This window comes from Nothoprocta perdicaria, unplaced genomic scaffold (assembly GCF_003342845.1).
Source record: "Nothoprocta perdicaria isolate Ctin4 unplaced genomic scaffold, notPer1 scaffold_143, whole genome shotgun sequence".
Lineage (NCBI taxonomy): Eukaryota > Metazoa > Chordata > Aves > Tinamiformes > Tinamidae > Nothoprocta > Nothoprocta perdicaria.
The window spans coordinates 1,519,418-1,536,987 of NW_020454572.1; the positions used below are offsets into that span (position 1 = coordinate 1,519,418).

Sequence of the window (17,570 nt, forward strand, 5' to 3'; positions counted from 1 at the left end):
TGCTATTAAAGCTGGGAACTAAGGAACAGAGCRAAACCTCTCCCACGAGTAGTTTGGCCTCTCTAGGCCCAGGATGGGACGTGTGTAACCACTTAGTGAGCACWGCTTCTGAGCAGGCAAGGTGAGAACGGGGCAGGTTCCCCTTCCAGAGATCCAGAAAACAGAGCCCTATTTTCCCTGCAAGCTCCCAGCCAGGAGCCCTGCCAGGGTAAACAGCCGTTAGAGAGAGTCAAGCGTTTAACACAATTTAAAAAAAAAAAAAAGTTACAAATCTTTTTAATAAAATTCATTATAAGTTACAGTTTCCCAAAGAACAGACTCCAGTGTATAATGGGAGACAGGTTGGGAGGAGCAGAGGAAGCACCAACAGGAACCTCTTCCCTACAGGAAAGAAGAAAGAGGGACAGAAAGGTTCTGACAGCCATTTATTGAAAAAGAAATCTGAGAGTCCAGCGGATGGAGAAAGACATTAGTCCATGTCCCTCTGCCCGCCACCCTCCCAAACCCGTCCCCTCAAAGGCAAACACACACGGCAAGTCCTGCTCAAGTCGCCTATTTTAACAGGCTCAGGTAGACCTCAGTTCCCAACGACAGGCTGAAGATAAGTTATGTGGCCCAGGGTTTCGAGCAGAGGAGCTATGAGACAACTCCTCTCCAAACAGGTCCTTGAGACTGCACCAGGCAAGGTGTCCTGGTATCCTGGCTCAGGGTTTTGAAGCAATCCAAAGGGGCTAGTCCCAGAAGCCAGCAGATGAAGTCAGGCCCATGCTGTAGGAAGAGGGCACTCCATCCAAGAGCAGAAGAGCTGGCTTTTGYGGGACAGAAACTGCAGTCCTCAGGAAAAAAATAGGGGAAAAAAAAGAAAAGAAAGAAAAAAAGAACAAGCCCAGCTGGCCCTGGCCACCTGGTCAAGTAACAAGAACCAACAGCACACGTGGGTGAAGGAAGGGTGAGAGCAGGTTCGGAGCCCTCCCGTCATGGAAAGGCCAGCACACAGAGACAGAGCAAGCACTGATGAGGAGATGGAGAGCTGAAATGAAGCTGCTTCCCTACAAGGACTTTCAACACCCTCAGCCAGTCAGGACCCCTCACACAGCAGAGACCTCTCCACTCAGGTCTTTAATCCAGCCCATAAGGCACTGGGATTGTGCAGGTGGCCAGATGGTCAGCCAGGTTCCAGATCCCTACCATGCCAGACAAAAAGATGGATACACAGCAAGACAGGTGAAATCCAGCTGGACCAAGAGCAGAGGGGAATTTGGCCACCTGTGTGTTTGCACGTGAGGCGACCGGTCACTCCAAGACAGCCATGAGCAGATGCAGTTCCCGGAAGGCACTACCATGGCGGCCGCTGAGCCCGGACTTGTTCTTGACAATGTTGCTGATGTTTTTGAGCTGCTTGTAGCACAGCTTGCATTTATGGAGCCTGCAAAGACAGAGAGCACACACAGCAGGAAACCTCAGCTGCTCTGTGGAGATGTTTGCTGGAACAAACTGGAAACAACCTGGAACAGGTTGCCAAGAGTCTCCTCTTGGCTGTGGAGTCTCCTTCTTGGAGATCTTCATAACCCTCTTGGACACAACCCAGTGCCACGTGCTCTAAGTGACCCTGTGTGTGCAGGGGGCTGGACTATATGATGTCTAAAGGTCCYCTCCAACCTTAAGGATTCTGTGGAGGGCCTGAGATCCAACTCAGCCAGGAGAGGAAACCCAAGCCTAGCCTGGAATAAACTGGAATTTGAGAGTGGCTGTGCAGAAARAAAACATGTCCTCAATCCACATGCTGATGATGCGAGAGAACGACAACGGCCACAGACTCTCCTAGTTTTCCCTCTGGCAGGAAAGCCTGGGGAGGAAGGAGGTGCTTTTTCTAGAGTCCATTCCCAGGGCAGAGCTACTCTGCTGTGAGAGAGCGAGCTGGCAATCCAGGACCTGGCTGACATCCCACGTGCATTGGGAGGCAAGGGCTGCAGCCCCAGGCTGCTTTTATTCCTTACACTCACTCTGGCTAGGTATGACCCAGAATGTGGAGGCAGGGGGAAAAGCAGCCCTTGATGCTTCCCGTGGAGCTCAGAGGGGAGACGTGYAGTGTTTGGAAACAAAAGGGAAGGCAGCCCAGCCCGGCACCAGAACCTCCATGCGAAGGAGCAAAGCTCACCCAAGGGAAAGGCTGGTTGGGAGGGAGGGAGCGGGGGTGAAGACGTGTCTCACCTTTCCTCTCTGGTGATGTCCACCCCAACGGAGGGTGGAGCAGCAAGGATGTCTGTGATCAGCGGCAGGAATCGCTGCAGAATGAGCTTTAAAGAGGTACAGCCAGTCTGCACATAACTGAAACACAAGCAGAGAATCAGGTCCCCCTCAAATTTAACTCCTTTGCTCCCAGCACGTGGCTGTAAACATCATACAGTCCTCATAGATATCCAGGCACTGGGAATAATTCCCTTAAACAATCCCCTTCCAACACCTGTCACCGGGAGAGGGAACCAGCTGCAAGGACCAAGGTGGCCTTCACTCAAGTCAAGGCCGACAAGCCGAGTCTTTTGGAAAGGCCCCTKCTAAGTGGGACTGTCCTGTTAAAGAGCACAGAAGTTCTCATTCCCCTAACCCAATTCGTGTTCTAGCGGCCTCACCTTTCATATTTACTTTGGAGTAGTTTTTCTATCTGTGGCAGGACTATGGTGCACAGATCCAACTTCCAGAGAGACCTGGAAAGAAAAGGTGACATTCTGAGGCTGGACACAGGCCTTACAAGGTACATTCAACACAAACAGCTCTCTCTCACAAAAACCTCCCAGGCAGCAGCACATCAGTTTACAGGACAAGATCACTGACTCCCCCTTGTGATAGAAGGTGGCAGGTTCTGTCTTTTTTTTTTTTTTTAACGCCTCCTTAAAGAATCGTTTCCCACCGCTCTAAGACTTTCATTCTCCTCACGAGATGTCATTTGCCTACAGATGAGGCCCTGTGTGAATCCAGCCCTTACTGGCACTGCAGGCCTCAGTCTGACTAAAAGCAATCACATTTCATAGATTCCCGGAATGGTTCAGGTGGGAAGGGACCTCTAGAGATCATCTAGTCCAACCTCCCTGCTCCAGTGCCATCCAGGCAGGTTTAGATCTCCAGAGAGGGAGCCTCCACAGCCTCCCTGGGCAGCCTGTTCAGGGCTCTGGCACCCTCACAGTGCAGAAGTTCTTCCTCACAGGGAGATGAAACTGCCTGGGTTTGAACCTAAACCCACTGCTCCTTGTCCTATCCCCGGCCACCACTGAGAAGAGTTTGGTCCTCTCCTCCCCATGTTCACCCTTCAAGTACTTGCATTTCATGTTGTCTCAGCACACTGGCCAAGAGGCAGGTACAGGGCAGCAATGACACCCAGGCAGACGGTTCTTACCCATCCCAACCAGCAGCTCTGCAAAACTTACGCTTTCTGGTTGACAATATTCAAGAGGTCGACAACAACAGAGAGATCATTGATGGCCACAGCGGAGTCTACAGAGGTCTGAGGGAGAAGGGGAAGAGATTTACTGCAAAGTTTGAACTGGCTAGACTAAGTGTAATTAGCAAGTGCTGGTTTCCAAACACAACGTAGAGGAAGTGAGGAAATTTCACTAGGGAAGAGAAGACAATTCTTGCATGAAAAGCTTCTCTCCCCTTTTCTACGGGGCCATTCAACTGCAATTTGGAAACGGCAGCACTTTGTGGTGCACCGCTRAGGAGAGAAGTGGTGAAAACCCACATTTTGCCTCAAGTGCTTCCATCTCCTTACCTTGATGTCACCAGTGCTCCATACAGCCCGCACAGTGTCCAGGTTCTTGTGGCGACTGGTGAGCACCACGCACATGGTCTCGTGGCCCTTCCTGATCTGGGACATGGCCTCCTCATCCACCAGCTCAGCCTGGCTTTGGTTCTTCACAGCCTGCAAATACAGAGCCCGATGGAGAAGCAGGAACAGAGCAGCAGGATAGTGCAGAAGAGGTGGGAGCTTTCGCATGGCCTAAGTGAGAGCAGTTTTTGGCCAGGAAATAGAAACTTCTGTGTGGACTGTTTTAAAAACACTTTGATTTGGAAATGGTCAATTTGTTCCAACGTCATCTACTTGCTTCCACCCTTTCTACTAGGTTAATCACAAACAGAAGTTGGAAGTCTTGGGAAAACCTCCAAAAGTAAGACAAGAAATAAAGCACAGAAGAATTAAGTTTCATTTCATGCAAGTCCTATTATTCAAGGCAAAATGTTTGTCTGAAATCAACAAATGCTATTAAAAAAAGTATTAGCCTTCTGCAATTTATTAGATGCTAAGTTAAACTTATGATTCCTGCCAAGGCCATGCTGGAAGCTCTGTTTCATCAGTTCACTTTTAAAGTTTGGGATCATGAGGGTGCTCTGGTCCTTCTCCCTTACTGGATCAAGATACATCTCCTTATGGGGACAAAATAGCACCTGAGATGCAAGAGGCAAAGATTCTTGTGAAATAATTGCATACATGTAAAGACACTGGKTTTTTTTTGAGGTGAATCACTGTCTAGCATGTGGAATGGATCAGTGCCCTTGTTCCCCACTTTAATCACACGTTCTCAGTCAGGAGGGACCAACACGAGCGCCTGGGCCAGCACTGCTGAGCTACTCATCAACAGGAACTGCGAGTCAAGGCAGCTGAGAGGCTGGAGAGGAGGCTGGCGGGGCAGAACCCAGCAAACAGAGGGAGAGCAGGATATAGCATGTTCTTTGTCTGCTGCATTCAGCAACAAGGACCAAAGGCTACAGAAAATACCCGAAAAGACTCTCCTACACGTCCGAGGACCCCATTTCTGAAGCTCCCCAACACAGAACCCACCTGGACATTTTTGCACAGAGAAACTTACGGGTAGAAAGTCGGAGGCCTTCAGGCCAATGGGCTCATTCCTTGCTGCAGGAATCACCGATGGCTCCGTTCTTGTGACAGGAGTTGAGGCGGCAATTGGTGGCCTCTGAATTGGGTCAGACTGCAGAAGAGTGGCATAAAAGCTGTAACATCAACAATCTGCCCCCAATCAGAGGCCCTCTTTCATGACCCAGTTCCCTCTCGAGGCAGCCTGCTCATGCAGGAGCAGTCTCCAATTTGCCAGTATGACTTAAGAGGCAATGGAGTATCCCTCAGGTATTCAGTGAGACTTAATTAAGGTTTCAGAAGAGCACAGAGATGTGCCAGCACAAGTGCTGAGTGCTGTCATTGTTGCTGCTATCTGAAATTAGGGCATGGAGTTAGATATATACGCAACATATAACCTATCCCGTCACGTACTGACTGCAATTTTGGCTATAAAGTAGTCTCAGCTTGAGTATCTTTAGATATTTGCCCTTTAGGTCTCCACAGARTACCCTATTGAGATGATGCAAGAAGATCACAAGCAGTAGAACCAACTTCTGCTGGAGGCCTGGCCTTCGAGCCCCCTGCTCTGGTGAGGCACACGGCCTGCCTCAGATCAGAGCTGCACCTTCACTGGTCTTCAATAAAGGCAGCAGTTTGACAAGGAGCAGTAAAGTCTCAGGCACTCACATATGTTTCACGGCAATGGGATGAGCAGTTCCTAAGAGCTAATTCCATACGTACGTGTTCCTGCTTTGGCAATGGGGTCTGGACATCCGCAGTTTGGCTGGGCTTCGCTGCTTCCTTTACAGCTGCAGGCTCTGCCAAGACAGGAGAAAGTGATTTCCCCTTTCAAGAGATGCTCGCAGCAAAGGGTCTGCATAGCTAGACGGCAAGCCCTCATGTCTGCAGAGCCACAAATTTGCTAAGGACTCTTAACACCAAGAGGTCATTTTTCTACTCACCATCCTCAGGAGGCGCTGGGAAGGGCTCATTGTTTCGTGGAGGAGTTCGAGCTACGGAAAAAGAGGGCAAAAAGAACAAAACTGATGAAGCATCCAAGGCTATAGATTAGCTATAGGTCAGCCTTGGAGCTGGAAGATCTCCAGCAATGCTAGTTCCACAGATTAGGCAGTTGGTGATAACCCTTGTTGCTGTATCTCCTCCGGAACTCAGCGTTATTGTTTGGCTGAAGGTTTTTAGCCATGGTGACTGGGAAGGATAAAATTAACCCACGTGTGTCATTGCTGAAGGCAACAAAGTGCAAGAAAAGATTAAATTTAGTTCAGATCAAGTTTAGTTCACATTGACTAAATTCTAACACATGTAAGTCAATAAGTGTATTGTGTTGTGCCTCCTAAACGATAAGAGCTGCTTTAACAAAACATTACGAATTTTCTTCTTTAATGGGGGTGGGTGGGTGGGCAGYTGCTGGAAATGCCTGATTTTGTACATAACAGAATCCTAAGCAAATAAAGAGATCCTGTAACACAATGGTCCTTTCGAATCAGGACAGGAAACTATTTACACACACGGGCCAGACTTCAGCTAGACACGCGAGTTAAGGTGCAGCCTTGCAGCAGCTCAGCAACACGAACTACGCTTCAGAGCACAAACTAGTAAATAAAGGTTTTTTAACAGCAGCCAAAGTTCACTTCTATGCCGGTTTAGTGCCTGCAGCTCTGATCTAATCACCATTCAAAACCACAACAATCTGCAGTACTAACAGATGGAGTTCTTGGGCTGGAAGATCTCTTTGTAGTCCTCCGGGTTCTGGATTTCAGCCTTTGATTCCTTCTCGTCCCGGTCATCTTCACTGCTGGGACTGCGTCTCTCGCTCTCCGAGTTGTGTTTCACCCTGCTGCGAAGAAAAGGGATGTTGGCAGGACGAGGCACRTGGACCCCGTCAGAGCAAGAGCACTAAGCTCCTTGTAGACTCCCTAAAAACCTTGGGATTAGGGCCAACCAGTAGACTCCCTTACCTCTGTGGCTTGCTGCAGCTAGTTGATGGCCTGTCATAGATGCGACGAAGCGAGGACCCTGCAGGCGTAGGCTGAACAAGAGGCTTGTCATCTCTGATGAGCCCATGAAGAATGGAACCTGACTTTGTGACTCTGTTGAGATCCACAACGAAAGAGGAGACGGTGCTTTGTGCAAAGGAAACTCCTATCTGCAAAGGGAAAAGACCCAGGTTATCCACCAAGCAGCGAGGTGCAGCAGAGTCCGAGACACAAGACAGCGATCCTGAGCTGCAGCATTTGAGAATTTCTCTGCTCAGCACCTTGGTTTTTTTTTCAGTTTGAAACTGCTCCCGTCTTATAAAAGTCTAGGAATTTTGATGAAGCTTTTGCTGAGCGTGGGTTCTAATTACCGGTCCAACCAAGCCCCACTTCCTCCATTCAGAGGTCACAGAGAAAGGAAGCGGAGCACAAGGCAGCTGAATGTAAAAGCAAACAGGTTTTGCCCCACTGTTGGCCACACTCCTAGCCCTGGTCACTTAGTTTGTCACAAGGCTTCAAGTTCAGAGGCCTGCAAGCATGCAGCAGGATTGTATCTTACATTTTTCAGCAGCCTCCCCGCCTCCTCGGGAACAGTGGCTCACCAGCTGGTTGTTGCAGATAGATAAGTCAGCTACTTTTCCCCAGTTCACCAAGACCACATCAAAACAGCGTTCTGGCTCCCAGCCGTACACACGCAGGGAATCCTGGAAGCCACTATACAAGCAGCTGCCATCGGGGTTGAAGAGCACACACCTGGGAGAGGCAGGGGAGGGAGATTTAGATGCACCTTTCCAAACTTGCTCAGTTCCCCAAGGACCCCAGGGCCGTACCCCTGACTTTACTGAACACCTCTAATCAGGCTTTTAAACACCCCGTCTCCAGATCTAGTGATCTTGTGCCACCTCTCCAGCAGCCCAAGCTTCTCCACAGGGAAATATCCTCCCTTCATCCTCACTTCRGTCCACCTAGTTGTGGTAAGAACTTAATATACCTGACTGGTGTGGCCTCCTCTTCAATGCAGCTCACAACTTGAAACTTCTCCAAGTCCCAGAATCGGACAGTCCTGTAATACAACAGGAGAAACATCATCGCTCGTGGAATCTGCTGCTTAGCATTAAAAGAACATACTAATAGTTAGAATGACTTTCCCTGCCATGCAAGTATGATGAACTTAGAGTGAAAGCTCGTCTAGCTAAGATCTGAGGATCCAGCCACAAATGTTTACTCTGAACATCACAGATGGGATATATTTGCAACCACTCACACTGGGAGGATTGTCTCAAAACTCCAGCCCACATGTTGTGTTCCCAAAAGGAATGGCATCAGGAGAGCACTGACATATTGGGCTCCCCAGTACAAGACAGACATGGAGCAAACCCAGGGCAGAGTTACTTGGATGGTGCAGGGACTGGAGCATCTCTCTTATGAGGAGAGGCTGAGAGCACTGGGACAGCTCAGCCTGGAGAAGAGCAGGCTGAGGAGGATCTTATCAATGTCTATCAGCATCTGAAGGGAGAGCATAGACAGGATAGGGACAGGCTCTTTTCAGTGGTGCCCAGCAATAGGACRAGAGGCAGCAAGCACAAAAAGCTCTGTCTGAACACAAGGAAAAAATTCTTTACTGTGAGGGAGACAGAGCCCTGGAACACATTACCCACAGAGGCTGTAGAGTCTCCATCCTTGGAGACACCCAAAAGCTGCCTGAGAAATGTTCTCCAGGTRGTCTCCTTGAACAGGGAGACTGGRCTAGATGATCTCCAGAGGTTCCTTCCAGCCTCAACCACTTGTGACATACCCAACAACTGTGTGCTTTCTCCTTCCCCTCAGGTACCTGTCAGAGCTGCCAGAAGCCAGAAGGTATTCGTTGGGATGGAACTCAACGACATTTACTGGGCCAGTATGTCCTGTAAATTCAAACATTATCTTCCCAGCAGCCAGATCCCACAGCTGGAAGAAAGAAGGAAAAGAGAGACTCTTGAAAAAGATTTAATGTTAGAGACTTCCACTTGGAGTTTCCTCTACYGGCAAGCTAATCCTCCTGAAATTTGTGTGTGCCTAGTGCCCAGACATCAGCTGGATAAGGGCCCTTCACTGGATGCARCTCATGTCTGGATGTCACCAGACAAGATCCCCCTAAACCGACACCCCCTGCAAAGCCCCAGGGCTCACACTGCTGCCTCATGAATCAAAGGGAGCTGTGAGAGAGATGCTCCCCGCTGCCCAATGCACCACGAGCAGACCAGGAGCGTGTCGTGGTACCCGCTGACGGGTAAGTTACCTTTACAGTGTGATCATCAGCAGCAGAGGCTAACCATTTCCCATCAGGACTAAACCGGAGACACCTAACGGCTTGGGTGTGACCCTGAAATGAGGAACAGAAGCAGCACTGCGTTAYCTTCCTTTAAAGGGTATTCTGGTCTTTAGCTATTTTATACAATAAAATCAACTATCTGTATCACAGACCTCATAGCTCACAGAACAGAGCCCTTAAAAACTGCTCTCCAAAGCTATCCCTATGAAACGGGCATAAAGCCATCAGGACTTCTTTTTTTTTTTTTTTTTCATTAGGATAACAACTCTAAATAGAAATGTGGCTAAGACTGCTGTGCCATTGAGTTGGTTTCTAAAGTGAAATCAATACGCAGCGAGTTCTTTGCATAGAAAACGGCTGCAAGAATAGAAATACCTGGGTGCTGAGGAGCCCTGTACTGTATTACCAGTCACAGCTTAACGAAACACTCACGGCTGCTCTCCACCCCCCAACGAAGCCTATCAGCCTATAGCGACTCGCAGAATAACTGCTTCCTGTCCCCACAGAGTTCAGAGAAGCACACAGAGGTTTATCACACCACTTCAGGAGTCCTGCAGATGTTATTTTTATACCAGGAAAGTAGGAGGTTAATCAAATAAGCACTAAAGGCTTGCACACAACCCTAGGTAGGAATCTTTTCCCGTGCTTCTCCAAACCAATCAAGGATTTTACCTTGTATCTGAAGACGCAGCCTTTTCTTCTTACATCCCAGAGCTATAGGGAAGAAAAGCAAACAGACCATAAGCTCAGAACGGGGGCTGTTAAAGCCATGCCTGCTCTTGAGCCTTCTCCTGACCCAACATTCTCAGTGAGAACCATTTTTGTAAGTTCCTACTACAGAGGCTCAGTTCCTAGAGTCAAACACCAGCCTGAGGAAAGCAGACACAATCCACAGAAATCAGCACATTGACACCCGCTCACGTCAGGTCTCATCTGGCACCAAGCTCAAAGCGCCTTGTGGAACGAGCCGCGTTCCCCAGCAGATGAATCACATTTGTTGCGTTACACTTGTAAAAACACACAAACAGATTTCACAAGTGTCCATAAATACACCTGCCCACACGCATGCAAATACTGCCAACAACTGCCAACAGCTTGGCACAAACACATCCTGTCCCTCTTCACAGCAAAGACACTGCGAGGAAAGAAGCGTCTCTAGGAGAAACTGGGCTTTACCTTAATGTTTGTGTCCAGAGAACCAGATGCCACAAAGCTTCCAAAAGGATGGAAATCGAGGCTGCAGATATTTGCCTTGTGACCCAGCAAYGTCCGAAGAACTGGGAAAAGGAGGAGCGAGACGGAGAGAAAGAACAAGGAGCAAATATTGAGCAGGTGGTTTCCCCCCACAGAACGCAGCTTGGCCATCCCATCTTCACCATTAAACACATGCCAATACAATGTACGTTTAGACATGCTAGATCCAGTCKATTCACCTGTGTACATTAACCCATGGAAAGGTTCCCGAGTTCACCCTTGCAAAGCAAAGCAATAGCAATAGCGAGCCTGGCGATCCTAATGGAATTCCTGCCCTTAGGTTGGAATCTGTCAATAAAACTCAACGGTCTGCAACGTGAAAATAAAACCAAAACATCACACTTTGAAGCAGCTGTCAGGCAGCGTATCCTGTGGCAAAGAGGGCACATCTTGGGGTGGGGGAGAGCACTTTGGGGTAAAGAAGTGAAAGGGACACTTGACTATCTGCATTGTTCATCTTTCAGTGACGAGACCGGTCTCTGCCGCAGCGCGGCCGCACACAGCACCACTTGTGTTCCAGGATTCCTCCAAGTGCTCCTCGCAAGAAGTGTCCCAAAGAATGTGCAGAGCAGGGAAGCTCAGGAAGGGGCAGACAAAGAAAATGACCCCAGCACTTCATGTCACCAACCAAGCAACACCCTCGGCAGGGCTGGAATCCAGCATGGACCAGTAGAACTGGTACCTAGTATCTCTGAAAGCAGAGATGAACACAGAGCTTGACTTCGAGGAAGAAAAATTGCTCACATAATGAGAAGCAGTTTCTCTCCATCATCAGTCATGTGGGACACTCTCTTTATTCTCATGGCAGGAATTAGCTCTCGAGCCAGGCCAGGAGCTGGCTCATAGGTCTAGTACTAAGTTCATCCAGATCTGCTCCTCCCCATTGGTTGTGCCAACCTATTTTATAATCAAACTGACTCCAGATGCTTGAATGACAAAAGGGCTTCTTTTTTATTATTATTATTATTATTATTATTATGTATGCCACGTGCTTTTTGCTTTCTCAGCTCAGCCAAAGCGAGTCTGCTTTTGTTGCATGTTCTCACGATGAGCAAGTCAGAATTTGAGTAGCAAACTACAAGAAACGTTCATTCATTTTACAGTGTTTCTGCTGGAGTGCACTCAGGAAATYTGTGATCCTTTTTTCAAAATTGCTTTAGGATTTGAGGAAAAAAATGCAATAAACAAAATAGGATTCAACAGTTTTCCTTCAAAGGATCAGGGTCCATCGAGTTGCTAGCTTTTATGTTGTATTATAAGTTAGGTCCTTGTCTTATTTCTGTGACTAAACAGAAGAAAAATCACTCAAGGAAAAAAAAGAAAATTAAACTGGAATCTAAAAAACTATTCCTCCGTATGAGGAAGAACGTTTTTATAGTGAGGGTGCCAGAGCCCTGGCACAGGCTGCCCAGGGAGCCTGTGGAGTCTCCTTCTCTGGAGGTCTTCCATGCCCTGGTAGCCGGGATGCCGCCCCATGCCATGAGCTCCGGGTGTCCCTGCTGGGGGAGGGGGGTTGGACTAGATGGTCTGTAAGGCCCCTTCCAACCTCAACCACTCTGTGTGACTTCCAACTTGCGCTGTCCTTTTAAGCAAGGCCCAATTTTTCTAAGCTGAGACTCCAAATACAACTTCGTTGTGCCCAGTTACCTTACAGATGTGTGTAAAATMATCTGCAATACACAGTTCAGCGCTGTCCGGTCAAAATCCTAGGAACTAGTTCCTTAGGTCGCTCTCCAGAACACACATAGGTATTTCTGCTCAAAAGTGCATGCACATGGAAATTAAGATGAAAGCAGTGACAGGCTGCTCCTTCTTAGCTGGGAACCATTCAGGTCAGTACAATACTCAGCACAAACATATTCCAAACCCATCACACATAAAGAGAGGCCCAACCACACGGGAACATACTTTTGGCAGCTTCCAGATCCCAAACTCGAATAGAGCCCGACTGGGAGCCTGCGACTATGAGCTCCTCGTTGGTGTTGATCTGCAGGCTCTCGATGGGGGTAGTATGGCCTGTCAAGCTCTGCAAGAAAAGAGTCACCAAATGACAGGGTCTCGTGCAAAGCCGATGGCCACAGTCGCATCGTTTACACTTGACTAATAAGTAGTGATTTGGGAASGTAATTTCCCCATAATTTGGGAGCATCAGGCTCTGCTGCTTGCCCTTCCCTCCCTAGCAGGTGCATGCACACATCACCCAAGCCTCAGTGTCTCCTGGGACACGGGCTGAGTTTTGAAGGATGCATCGACAGAGAGACACGGGCAGTTCAGCCKTAGGTGTGGACGCCCACACAAGGTTGACACATGCTTACATTCTAAAAATCAGGCGGCGCAAGCACGATGACACCATGTTTGTTCTAAATGGGTCACCTAAATGTCATGAACCGGTTACAGAAACCGAAGCAAGAGCAAAACCAAAGCTACTCTGAAACCTGCACCCAAGCAAGAAGCYCTATGTTGCTGCCAGGGCTGGGCGTCGCAGCATCGAGCCATTACTGAAGTATTAACTCGAGGCAATGAGAGTAATAAGAGTTTGCAGTTCCTTTCATCCATGAGCATCTAAAAAGCTTACAAATTATGTATTTTGAAAGGCCCCGATTTTAATTAAAACACGGGATCATTAGAACTAGCTCTAGAAAGCTAATCAACAAACATACTGCTATTGTGGACCTTTTAGTTGTCAATTAAGCAGTATTATAGTCTAGTCTTGATCCTCAAACAGGTCTTTTAAACTGTTGACCCAGCTCCGTGCCTCCCACACATGTAAAGAGGCTGGGAACACCAGCTCAAAGCCACTTGCCCTAATGGATTTCATCAGCAACTCCAACGCTCTCAGGTTATGMCTGTTACCACTTGGGAAGAAATAAAGTTCAGCTGAAACTAGAAGTTCCTTGAAAAGTTCTTCTCCCTCTTTCCCCACACAATTATCTGGAATCCTAGCAGTGTAAATACAAAAGATGAGCTTCAGAGAACAACAGTGAAAATCAAAACACAACACAAACCCCCAGATTCTTTTGATATTGTAACAAYAACACAAGATCTCAGCAGTTCCAGTCAATCCTTGACCTGCAGAAATGTAAGTTCCTGGCCCTTGTGGCTCCCAGAAAGCACAGGAGAGCTATGGTTTTCTGCTCTCACAAAAGGGATAAGGAGAGATTTGGTCTTTCCTCTTTTACGTAGGATGAATTACTGTGGCTTCAAACAACTGTAAAGTCATTGGAAATGGCCTGGAAAACATAGCTTAAACTGTAAATAAATGCAGCATTACAGAGGGCTAGCAGCCCCTTTTGCATCTATTTCAACCTCTTTATCTTGATCTCAGTAAAAACAAACRACAACAACAAATGATAAAATAAAACAAGGTAAAAACTCTCTTCTAGCTTTTTTTGACCCTAGCTGCCCTCCTGTTTCCTTGCAAGGTTCACACTGGCGAGAGAAACACTTCTCATAATRCAATGTTAATTATACTGTTTACAAAACAAACGCTAAGGGACACTTGCAGAGGATGCTTTTCCACAACATCCAAGAAAAAGTGGAGGATGCAGGATAAGCAACTGTTAAACACACACAAACGTGTGTTAAAAAGCACATTAGCTGTGCCTGCTGTGGTAACCCTACACTTTCTAACATGCCTCATCCAGTATTTCACTTCCCCAGCCCACAGACAGGTCAGCCCCAACTATTCTGACAAACACAGGCTGTCGGAAAGCGAGCATGGGGCGAGTGGGAACGTATCCTGCTTGGGCAGCTTCCTTCCACRAGGGCAAACCCCAGGGCACAGAACTAGTCTCCAGAGCTTGCRCTATAAAAGCAGCTGACCTGGTGCAAAACTCGGCCTTTAATCATCTGTAACCCAGTAAAGGAAGGCTCAATATTCACCATCAGAGCCAGCACTGGCCTTAACGATGCAACAAGCCTCCTGCACTGTGTCTGGAGCAGAGCTGCTCACCGGTCACTTGAAACTGTCCCCTTCTCCAGCTAGAATCAGATCACGCTTTGCRTTGACAAACTCTGTTCAACCATCAYGCTATGTATCTTTTCCCCTCCTTTCCCACTCTCTACATCTCCGAATTAATATTCCCGTCTCCTCAAAGCTGCAAACTGTGCCGTGCTTACCATGATGCAGTTGGGCTTGTTAACCGACCAGATGTTGACCCGACAGTCATCTCCGCCAGTTGCCAGCAGCCGGCCTGAGCTCTTCCCCAGGACGAGTGAGGACACGTTGCTGCTGTGAGCCGTGATCTCTTCTGCAAGAGTTAAAATAAAAACCAAAGTGAACAAACACAAATTGAAATAACATTTTCGATCCCATCTTTCCAAGAAGATGAAACAAACAAACAAAAACTTTCTCTCAACAGGAAAACCCTCCAGCCCCACTGGACAAGCTGCAGCAATGCAGAGTTCAGACAAGTCAATAGCACTGTCTTGTTTGCAACAGTCCTCCTCGGCTCTGCTGCGCTTCAAGACTTGCTGCCCAGTCTCCAGAGCTGCAGTGCACGTGTTGCTCACAACAGCATCTCCCCACTGGCAGCAGCTCCGAACGCTGCTGGGGAAGATTTGCTCACATGCAGACACCTGCTCAGAGAAGCTGCTTCACTTTTGCCGCCCGCGTGGGTTTCAGCGTGCCGAGCTGCTTCCGCGGTCAGCACGACTCGAAGCAGCACAAGGACCTAGAAGGCGGCTCTCCGATCCTGTTCTGGTGAGCACCAGAAGACCGTGCAACCCAAGAGCAACTGGCAATGGACAGCAGTAAAGTTTGCTGCTTGCAGAGGAAAAAAAGTCAGCCTCAGCAGCGGGGATAGGTGGAGCTCCCTGCTCCGAGCTCTGGCAGTGGCTTTGCTACACCCTCACCACCCAGGCAGGTGAAATTTAACAGTTCCCACAGAGATCAGGTATTTTCAAAGGGCAGAAAAGAACAAATGYGACTGATATTAAAAGACTGTTAAAAAGATGGAGGCTGAGGGGAAGAGCTGATACCGTGAGGGCTTCAACCTGACAGGACTCGAGCGAAGCCTTACAATAAAGAAACAAACTTGGGGTTAAGGAGAAGCCCAACAAGAGCACCTTTGCAAAGCTATCTGCTTTCATAAGGGGTTTTAACATCCACCTGAATTTYTGGCAGGCACTTCCTATCAGATGCCCTTACCAATTTCTTCCTCTTACAGCTCTCCTCTTCGAGAGTTCACCAGATTTGCAGGCATAGTATTTATGAAACATGTTTGCATGAGAAAAGCTAGGTAGTAACCAATGCAGCTTTTGTTCAGATTGCTTTGGTGGGAAGCACCAAAGCTTTTGATGACTAAGTGCAAGACACTAATCCAAAGGGACATTGGGAGGGCAACAGTAATAATTACAGGCATTTTGTTCTGAGGTTCCCAAGGATGCTTTTTTGAAAGCAAGACTGCGCAACTTTCACTTCAGCTGGACCCACACCTTCCAAATTACAAAGGCAGCAGGACTGTAAATTAAATGCAATGGGCAAATCGGAAAACAAACCTCCTCCGTGCCAGAAGAGCAGTATCTATGACACTGCTAAAGCAAAATATGCATGTATAGATGAAACTGAAGGTAATAAACAATGCAATTAGTGCTAATGGAATGGTTATTTAAAATTGAAAGAATCTGTGCTGAGCATTGATGTTAAAGTGAGCGTGTCAGCAGCGCCACTTTTTGCTCCTCTGGATTTTGTCCTTAATAATACGTTAGGGGTTTAAGAGTCATTGCTAAAGCAATAATCCCTGTGTTTACAAAAACCAGATTATAACTGCACACCAGCCTTGGCCAGGCAACACCCCCTATTCCCTGCTGAAGTGTTAATTCACCTAATCCCACACACCTTGCTTCATGAAGCATCCTCACCAGCTATCCCCCACGAGCTCGGGACAGCAAACTCCTACCTAGCGTCACCAAGACCTAGTGTCTACCTAGCGTCACCAGCGTTTCCCTACGCGCCAAACACTGCTTTCTTTGAAGAGGACAGTAAAACAGGAGGGCCCAAAAAGCCAAAGATGAAGGGGTTCTGGCCATTTAAACAGAACTGAGATTTGAGACCAACCCAATTCCAAGGATCCTTGAAAGGTGGGAGTCTCAGGAATGGGAAGGTAACATCGCAAACTGGCTCTCTGCTCCAAACACAAGAAATGCTCAATCTGAGCTACACCGCAAGGGTCACTACCATACAGGACTAGTTACTGTAGAGCTACTGTATGTGACCAGCCAATAGACAGCCCCACTAATATACTGCCCATCAATAAGCCTTTCCACAAGGCTTAAGGTCACTGGCCTAAAAGGCACAGTTTCCAAACAACCAAGTACTTCCCTTTGCTTCTAACAAGTCCTTCGCAGCTACTATTGAATTACCAGGCAGTTCTCAGAGAGACAAAGGGAAATGGAAAATTAGCAACCACTCACTGCTCTTTCCAAGGGAAAAAAGTGGAAGAAAAGGCAGCAGATTCTTGCTGTCTCTTACAAAGAGTTTCAAGAGGAGGGCCAAAGCCCTGATCGTGCAGTGACCTCGTCGTCCCGCCTGCAGCAAAGAGCCTGGTGCCCTTCGGTAACGCCGAGCAGCGAAGGGCGCTCACGATTCCCGGGAACCAACGCGGCGCCTGGGAACTGCGCGGCCCCACGGGCTCAGCGCGGGTTCCAGCCACCTCCTTGGTTGTTCTTATACAACAACATACTGAACACAGCAGAACACAGAATATATTATATTCTTATATTCCTCAGTTGTTCTTACACGACGTTACAGTGACATGGGTTTTGCTCACTRGAAACTCAGAGCAGCGCTGCAAAAAGCAACAGGAAAAGGGACACAGACCCAGCAGCAAGAATGAGGCGCGGCGCTTCCCTGCTGCTGGTCCAGGCCTTTTCAGGGGGCATTTCTGAGACCCGGGAAGGGCCCCAGGGGATAAAATTGACTTTTTTTTTTTTTCCAGATAGCATTCCTGAATGGTTTTCTTGCAATTTTACATTTTACATTTCATTTTACATTTTCTGAGACCCGGGGCGCGCGGCGCGCCGGCACTCACGCAGCTTCCACGCCGTCTTGGTGGCGACGGACACGGCCATGTCTGCGAGCGCCGCCGCGGAGCTCAGCCGGAGCGCGGGGCGCGGCGGGGCCGCTCAGTCGCATGCAGGCCGGGCGGCCTCGCCCCGC

At 48.2% G+C, this 17,570-nt stretch overlaps 1 protein-coding gene across 1 annotated transcript; it reads right to left on the minus strand.

Annotated features, from left to right (window-relative positions):
• Positions 1-412: 412 nt before the first annotated feature.
• Positions 413-17,524, minus strand: KATNB1 (katanin regulatory subunit B1). The gene is made up of 19 exons (XM_026034383.1): positions 17,443-17,524; positions 14,531-14,661; positions 12,320-12,437; positions 10,334-10,434; positions 9,830-9,871; positions 9,125-9,208; positions 8,678-8,793; positions 7,838-7,909; positions 7,449-7,599; positions 6,829-7,016; positions 6,574-6,707; positions 5,812-5,862; positions 5,591-5,667; positions 4,863-4,982; positions 3,767-3,916; positions 3,423-3,499; positions 2,631-2,705; positions 2,212-2,328; positions 413-1,426 (listed from the first exon to the last, which is right to left on the minus strand). The coding sequence occupies exons 1-19, from the start codon at positions 17,480-17,482 to the stop codon at positions 1,294-1,296; spliced, it is 1,977 nt and encodes a 658-aa protein (XP_025890168.1). The 5' UTR covers positions 17,483-17,524; the 3' UTR covers positions 413-1,293.
• Between the last annotated feature and the right edge of the window lie 46 nt (positions 17,525-17,570).